This window comes from Aplysia californica, unplaced genomic scaffold (assembly GCF_000002075.1).
Source record: "Aplysia californica isolate F4 #8 unplaced genomic scaffold, AplCal3.0 scaffold00889, whole genome shotgun sequence".
NCBI lineage: Eukaryota > Metazoa > Mollusca > Gastropoda > Aplysiida > Aplysiidae > Aplysia > Aplysia californica.
This window is the reverse complement of record NW_004798159.1, coordinates 188124-197015: the sequence shown is the minus strand read 5'-3', so window position 1 is coordinate 197015 and position 8892 is coordinate 188124. Positions and strand designations below refer to the sequence as shown.

General features: G+C 38.7%; 1 protein-coding gene across 1 annotated transcript in view; it reads left to right on the top strand.

Annotated features, from left to right (window-relative positions):
- LOC101847771 (cholecystokinin receptor type A-like) overlaps nt 1–8892 on the top strand; it is a 44015-nt gene that overhangs the window by 5691 nt on the left and 29432 nt on the right. The window contains exon 2 of the mRNA XM_005110437.2: nt 8657–8880. Coding sequence (XP_005110494.2) covers nt 8657–8880 — 224 coding nt within the window. The remainder of the gene's footprint in view (nt 1–8656; nt 8881–8892) is intronic.

The window sequence follows — 8892 nt, the reverse complement described above, 5'->3', positions numbered from 1 at the left end:
AAATGAGTTCTTTAATGGGCATGAAAGGTGTTGAGCCAAAAAACAAAAAATTGATAAAAATCCACAAACCTGCTGAAAAATGCTCTCTTTGATTATTTTGACGAGAGCCTGATTCCACCACGCTGCCTCACATATTGGCTTTCTTTTCAGAAAAATCTCGATTACCTGGGAATAGCTGGGCAAAATAGCCTGTGTTATGTCTACCTGGATGGGAAACAGATCAGTAAAAAACAAGTAGACAAAGCCTAGCTCCTGAGACCACTCTCTCTCTCTTTCTCTTTCTCTCTCTCTCTCTCTCTCTCTCTCTCTCTCTCTCTCAAACTGCTGGGGTTTACGACAAGTATGTTCAGTTGAGAAAGAAGATGAAAAAAAATTTCTATTCAATTTCTTGAGGGAGAAAAGGCTTGCAGGCCAAACGCTGAAGTGAGAAACGCGGAAGTTTTGTCAAAATCTCATGAGATTTGTTACATGTCTCTGCCATCTAACAACTGACAATACTTGTGTTACGGCGTGGTTGAATCAGGCGCTCGTCAATTTTTGGGCTCGCGGAGTTATTTGTATCGCCTTAAAGGTTGTTCATTTGCCTTGCTTTTGTTGAATGAAATACCCGTTTTTCTTGAATATAGGTCAAGGTATGTGCAATTGAAGGAAGTGTGGTTTCAGAGGTGAAATTGGCGAGAAAATGGCGGCCAAAATTTGGTTATTTTCAAAGCTTGAAAATCCGTGGAAACTGACAATTATTCCATTGTTTGTGCTTTACTTAACGTTTTTCAGTAAAATCCACACAGACATGGGTTCTTATATGGACATAAAACTTGTTGAGCCAAAAACTGCATTTCGAAAAAAAGTGTCATACTGATGGGGAAAATGCAAGTTTCTTCTTATTCATTATTTTGACGAGGGCCTGATTTTACCACGCTACCTCACATATTTGTATTTTCCAACACTGTAGGTTATATACCTCAGAGGCCCGTCACTGGCGTGTGTGGTGTAGTGGTTACACGCTTTGCCGTAGCGCACAAGAGACCAGAGTTCGATTCCTGGTTGGGGCGAATTTATATCGACCATCTCTGTTTTTTTGCTGGGCTTTTGCCTCTCTCTCAGCAGCCCGGATTGGCAAAGACAGACAGACACAGTCGAAGCCCTCCTCCTACATAATTCAAACTGTGTGGATAGAAGCGTCAGAACCCCTACATTTAGAAAAGGAAAAAAGAGACCCGTTAGTTAATCAAGCACTCCTATTACATTACTGTCATTCAAAAAAATATCATCAAAGTTTTCAGATTCTTTTACCCAAACATTAGATTTTAAACTTTTGAATGACGATCATGGCAATCCTATGACGTAAACGAGAACCGAGATGACGTCCGAGCCTTCTCAAAACACAACAGATTCGGATTCAGAAAGATCGCATTTACAGTCTTTGATTACTTTTGATGAGAAAAGAGAAATGTATAGCTCCCACAGGATTGCAAGGTTCTATCTTAAATCTTGGGCCGTTTTGAGTTACAGCTAAGACCATGATGTCAGAAACCAACATAATGTTCTATCTGCCCTATCAGAATCGTAAGATTATTCGAAGTCGTTATCAAGATATTCAAAGAACTGCACTCGAAAAAGCTTAACCGTGAAAACTCAAAATGTCTGACGTCAAATTTCTCAAAACTAGGTCCTGGGGAGATATTACTTTGTAATTCTGAGGTAGCGAAAAGACGTTTACAAGATCTGAAGGAGGAAATTAACGAACCTTTATTTCCTGTTGTTCTGGCCTCTTTCTTCTCCCTTTTCTGTTTCAAATCGATTGGCTAAAGATACATCTTTCTAGCGACAAGACAGCTACTAATTGGGAGAGAAAACATTCTTTCCGGTGGATTGGTGAGAACGGCGCTTCAAGTTCCCACCAAAAAAAAATGTCTTAGCTGAAGTCTTGAAGTCTTTGTACCGTGTACTCATGGCTAGGTTTACAGACAGCTAGGAAAGAAATAACATACATATTTTGAATAGAACAGTGCCATATGTGAGGCAGCGTGGTGGAATCAAGCTCTCGTCAAAATAATGAAAGTGAGGAAACTTGCTCTTTTCCGCAGGTTTATGCATTTTTATCAAATTTTTGTTTTTTGGTTCAACACCTTTCATGCCCATTAAAGAACTCATTTCAGTGTGGGTTTTTCTGAAAAATGTTGATTAAAGGCACAAAAAATGTAAATTTTCAGTTACCATGGACTTCCAAGCTAAAGAAATAACTAATCTTCGGCGGCCATTTTCTCACTAATTTTACCTCTGAAAACAGGTGACCCCCACCTCCTTCATTCGCAAATATCTCGACTCGTATTCAAGACAAATGGATTTTTTTCCCCATCCTAATAAAGACAAGTGAACAAGCTTTAAGATGATGCCAATAACTCTACATGCAAAAAAATTGACGAGAGCCTGATTCCACCACGGTGCCTCACATATTATCTATTTAAGTTATTCGAAGTTTTTGGTTTTTTATGTTTGCTTGCTATTTTGGAGTTTGTTTGTTTGTTTGTTTGTTTGTTGTTGTTGTTTGTGTTTTTTGTCTTTTGGGGGGAGGGTGGTTTTGGTTTTTGGGGTTTTTGAAACTTTCATCTCTAGTAGCAGTAGAAGCAGAAAATTTTAGGAAAACCCGTTGTTTTTCAGCGAAGGCTCTATACTGCCACCAATCACTCCAAATGAAAACAAACAAGAAATTTTTCCGAAGTTTACATTTCTTGGACCCACCATCACCAGCTCACTCTCCCTGGAAGAGGAAATAAACATCAGACTTGGATGAACTGCGATCGACGGCTTTTCCCACGCTAACAAACCAGGGCTTGGAACAACAACCTGGCCACAAAGACAAAGATCTTGATTTTCACAACCCCTGAGCTCAGTGCACTTTTCTATGGTTCAGAAGCATGGACAAGGTACAGTAGGCACGAAAAGAACACCTTCAGCTTCTATACTGCTTGCTTGTGGAAGATCATGAACATCAAATGTAAGGTGGTGTGGTGAAATCAAGCGCTTGTCTAAATAATCAAAGTGAAGAAACTGGCATTTTTGCGCAGATTTTAGACGGGGTTTTTTTAATTTCCTTTTTTCTTTTTTTTTTGGGTTCAATAATTTTATGCCCATTAGGAACACATTTCTGAGTGGACTGTACTGAAACACGTCAATTAAAGGCATAAAAAATGTCACTCATCTGTTTCCACGGAATCTCTAGCTAAGGAAATAACCAAACTTTGGTGCCATTTTCTCGCTTATATTACCTCTGATCCCAGGCAAGCCCCACCACATAAGAAATGGTAGTGAGAGGAAGAAAGGGGGGGGGGGGTATCGCCCTGAGAAGCTGTTTTACACAAGCGTTGTCGCGGTTTCTTTTTGGGGTTTTTAATCTGCGCATTAGTTTCGAAACCAGACCCATATGTGAGGCAGCGTGGTGGAATCAGGCTCTCGTCAAAATAATCAAAGTGAAGAAATGCGCATTATTCCGCAAGTTTGTGAATTTTTATCAAATTTTAGATTTTTGGCCCAACACCTTTCATGCCCATTAAAGAACTCATTTCTGGGTGGATTTTTCTGAAAAACCTTAATTAAAGGGGCACAAAATGTAAATTTCCAGTTACCATGGACTCTAAAACTAAGGAAATAACTAATCTTTGGCGGCCATTTTCACTCTAATTTTACCTCTGAAAGCATGTGAACCCCACCTCCTTCCTTCGCAAATATCTTGACTTGTATTCAAGATAAATGGATAATTTTTCATCCAAATAAAGACGAGTGAACAATCTTTAAGATGATACTAATAACTCTACATGCTGAAAAATTGACGAGAGCCTGATTCCACCACGCTGCCTCACATATTAATTATGTAGCCAACTAGGCTAGTACACCTACGGAGGTGCAGTCAGTATCTTTGTATACAGTTGGGTTTTTTGTTTTATTTACGCAGTTCTTACTTGAGTGGCATGTCTGTCGTTAGAAGATCCGACACGTTGATTAAACTGTAAAAAGAGATTTTCACCTAGAAAGTGGTGACATTTCTCTATTTCAGATAAGCAAATATTCAAAAACTATTAAAATATCAGATTTCATTTCTTTAAGGGAAGACCCGGATCGGCAATTCCAGAGAATACTGATTTCATTTTTCAAAATGTGAGGCAGCGTGGTGGAATCAGGCTCTCGTCAATTTTTGGGCATAAGGAGTTATTGGTATCATCTTAAAGTTTATTCACTTGTCTTTATTTGAATGAAGATAATATCCATTTTTCTTGAATACAAGTCGAGATATTTGCGAAAGAAGCAGGTGGGGGTCACCTGATTTCAGAGGTAAAATTATTGAGAAAATGGCCGCCCAAGATTAGTTATTTCCTTAGCTTAAGAGTCCGTGGTAACTGAAAATTTTCATTTTTTGAGCCTTTAACCAACGTTTTTCAGAAAAGTCCACACAGAAATTAGTTCTGTAATGGGCAAGAAAGGTGTTAGATCAAAAAACAAACAAAAATTTGATAAAAATTCACAAACCTGCGGAAAAAGGCAAGTTTCTTCACTTTCATTATTTTGACGAGAACCTGATTCCACCACGCTGCCTCACATATTGATTTTTTTTCTTTCGGACAAACATTCTTCAACATCTGTTCTATCGGGTCACAATGACGAAACTGTTTTTAAAAAAACCACACTAAATGACCAAGATGGGTGTTTGAAAAATGGATTATTGAACTTCAAGTCCTTTTTTTTTTAATCCTGTTTTTTTCTGTTTTTCTCAAAATCTGCTTTTTCACATATTATGTGACCTCGTTGGTGAAAGGAATTTTCAAGAACTACTGAAACTAGAAGCTTCAAATTTGGTATACAATTGCTTCACGATCTGTTCTGAAGATCTGTGTGGGGAAAATAGGAATTATTGGTTACTTGTGGAAATACTCAAATTTGTTCTAACATATTCCACAATGTTTCGACAACTGAGACCAGGGAGTCCTTTGACTTTGGGCTCAGTTTTTCATTTTTAAAGAAAGTCAAAATCCTTTCATAGATCCACAGTCCATATAGGTTTGCACTTGCTTGTCAAATTTCAGGCTGAATTTCCAACATTTACCCAGGAACTTTTTGTGCAATTACATGAAAGTGAATAAAAGTCATTCTTTTAGAAAATGTTTCCTGGAGTGTACATCTCCCCTTAAAGATGCTTATGTTGACCCTCAAAATCTTTGCACAAACTCACTCAGTCCTGGTTTCCGTGCATGGCAGATAACTTCCGGACAACTTTCAGTATCGAGTAACGTCATTTTAACTAGTTTTAAAAAAACAACACAAAAAAACATCATGTATTTAAAATAAAAACAATAAAACATCAGTGTATCAGTTGTTGTTTTTTTAATTAACGAAAAGGCCCTGTTGTATATTTTATTCTTGGTGTGTTTTTCCTTTGTTTTCTTGTTTGTTTGTTTGCTTATAATAATATTTGTGGTGGAATCAGGCTCTCATCAATTTTTGGACATGTAGAGTTATTTGTATCTTCTTAAAGCTTGTTCACTGGTATTTATTTGGATGAAAAAAACATCTATTTATCTTGAATACAAATCGAGATATTTGCAAAAGAAGGAGGTGGGGGTCCTCTGTTTTCAGAGGTAAAATTAGTGAGAAAATGACCGCCAAAGATTAGTTATTTCCTAAGCTTAAGAGTCCGTGGTAACTGAACATTCACATTTTTGTGCCTTTAATCAACGCTTTTCCGAAATATCCACACAGAAATGAATTCTTTAATGGGCAGGGAAGGTGTTGATCCAGAAAACAAAAATTTGATAAAAATTCGCAAACCTGCGGAAAAAGTGCCAGTCTCTTCACTTTGATTATTTTGACGAGAGGCTGATTCCACCACGCTGCCTCACAAATAATGGAAAGGCCCTGTCGTATATTTTATTCTTTGTATGTTTTTACTTTGTTTGCTTCTTTGTTTGTTTGCTTATATTTGTTCTGTTTTTCAGTTTGTTTAGTTTTTTCTCAAAATATTCATATAACAAACGTCGTAAATGCGGCATTGTGTTACATTGTAAGTGACGTGGCGTCGGGCGAAGACCTCTGTCTGGACGCCCCCACATTTACGTTAGGACCTGCTATAGTCTGCTGGACAGATTTCAGGACTTAGTTCACAGTGGCTGGGGTTACACTAGAAATAAAGTTTTGAAGAATGGAGTCTAGATTAATCTTGGTTGTTATTGTTGTTGTTGTTGTTGTTGTTGTTGTTGTTGTTGTTGCTGTTGTTGTTGTTGCTGCCTTTGTGGGTTTTTTGTTCGTTTGGTTTTTTGTTTTTGTTTTTGCTTCTTTGACAGATCTATATTCCTTACCTTTTTCATTTTCACAGATCGGTATTGCTTACCTCTTTCACAATGCTCGCGTCAGACAGACGCGTTACACTATTGTTAGTTGTTTTTTTTAAAAAGAATTTCCTCGTTACATTTGAGGAAACGTTAGCGTCTTGTGAAGACAAACTGGGGGCTCTCGTGGCCCAGAGGTTAAGGTGGTCACCACTCATTCAAAAGGTCCCGGGTTCGAATCCGGGTAGCGACCGAAAAATGTTCTTCTCTAAAATTGTCACGTTTCACCTTTTTTCTTTCTCTATTGCAATATGCAATATTCTGTCGTCTGCTTTCGTCTCCACTTGCTTCCCCCACCCCTTCACCTCCTTTGCCCCCTTCACTGGGCTCCTGACTCTTTCTGCAACCTTTCTACGGCTACTCCTTGGCTCCTTCCTACTGCTGTCTTTCAACCACACCCCTGATCTTCTGGTAGAAAAGATCTGCACCTAGCCTTCTCCAACAAGGGCAAAAAATCTTGGAGTCCTGTGTGCAAGTTGTGCACGTTAAAGGTCCCTTGGTCGTCCAAAATCGATAAGAGTATGCTTCGGCCGTCACCTGGGCAAAATTCTAAATTTCCTACCAATTGAAAATATTTGGGGTATCCCGTGCACTCATATGACTTTTGCAATTGCGAGAGCCGTAAAACACTTACAAAAAAGAAAAAAAACCCCAAAAAACTCACGGTCACGTGGCGGTACGAATGAATTTTATTAGGAGGCTAGCTTATCATGGTTCTTACAGTACTCTCGACTGACAAAAGGTTGATTCTGAGGTTGGAGATCTGCAAAGTTGTGGCGGTGGCGGTGGTGATGATGATGATGATGATGATGATGATGATGATGATGATGATGATGATGATGATGATGATGATGATGATGATGATGATCTACGATTAGATGCAGTGTATTACAATTGTAATAAGTGCATCATACGACATTAATCTTCTTTCCTTCTTTATTTCTTCTTCGTATAAAACCAATAAATGAAAATTTGCTAAATACATGTAAATACACAAAGGAAAAATAAATAAATAGATAAATAAATAAGTAAATAAATAAATAAGTAAAAAAATGATCAGATAGATACATGAATAGATAAATGACCTTAGAGCATGCATCAGAAATACATTGAATATGTATCTAGCTTAAGATGATTATTGTTTATATTGCTGTTTATTTATATAATGCATGTGAATTAAAGCCTGCGTGTGTGTGCATGTTTGTGTGTGTGTGTGTGTGTGTGTGTGTGTGTGTGTGTGTGTGTGTGTGTGTATGTGTGTGTGTGTGTCTGTATGTACGTGGTGAAACACCAAACCAATGTGCTGGGATCTGGACAATAAAGATGTATCTTATCTGGTCTTATCTTATCTTATCTTATCTTATCTTATCTTATCTTATCTTAACCGTGACATACGGGAGACGTGAGTTCGATTCCATGCTGGGAAGGGTTTTCTTTTGCTTGAAAATCGAGTACCTCCGTCTGTTGTTGGGACATTTTAATCTCTCTCCGCTCAGGTTGACCCTGACAGACGGGGGTCAAAGGTGCCTGCCTTTTAAATGACCTACATCCTGTCGATAGAGGTGTAAAACATCAGCAAGTATATGTACAAATAATATTAAGAACCTCTCTTTTACTGTCTCGCCTCCCCCCTTACCCTGCGCCCCAAACCCGAGCTGCCCGCCTTCTAGATGATTGAAAAATATGAGGCAGCGTGGTGGAATCAGGCTCTCGTCGAAATAATGAAATCGAAGAAAACAGCAGTTTTCTCCCTGCTTAGCACTTTTTCTCAAATTTGTGTTTTTTGGCTCAACACCTTTGAGATCCATTTACAAACACATTCCTTTGAGGATTTCACCGAAAACGTTGATTAAAGGCACAAACCTATAAATCTACATGGACTCTCCATCTTTGGATTTACCAAGCTTTGGCGGCCATTTTCTCGCTAATTATACCTCTTAAACCAAGCTACCCCCACCTTCTTCAATCCATAATATCTCCACTTCTATTGAAGATGGATGGGTAATTTTTTCATTGAAAGCAAGACAAATGAACAAGCTTTGAGATGATACCAATAACTCAATATACCCAAACATTGACGAGAGCCTGATTCCACCACGCTGCCTCACAAATGTGTCGATGAGGGCATAAAACAATTATATTTACAGTTATAATTTGCAATTACAGATTACCATCACCTCTCTTTCACATCTCTATCGAAGCAACACACAATTCTAACAGGTAGTTAAAAAAATAACAATAAACGTCGCGTTTAAAAAACCTTTTCGTGTCTCCAACAGGACATTGACCCTACGACCTTCTACAACAACGTGACCTCCGTGACCGTCGTGATCTGCGCGGACATCGGGGTGAGCCAGAGCCACCGGCTCTACTACGCCATCTACCAGTTCCTGGTCATGTTCATCATTCCCGTGGTCGTCCTCTTCTTCTGCTACACCTTCGTCATACACGCGCTCTGGCTCTCCTCCAGGCAGCTCAAGCAGATGACGTCACACAGCAACAGGTGAGGAGGTGG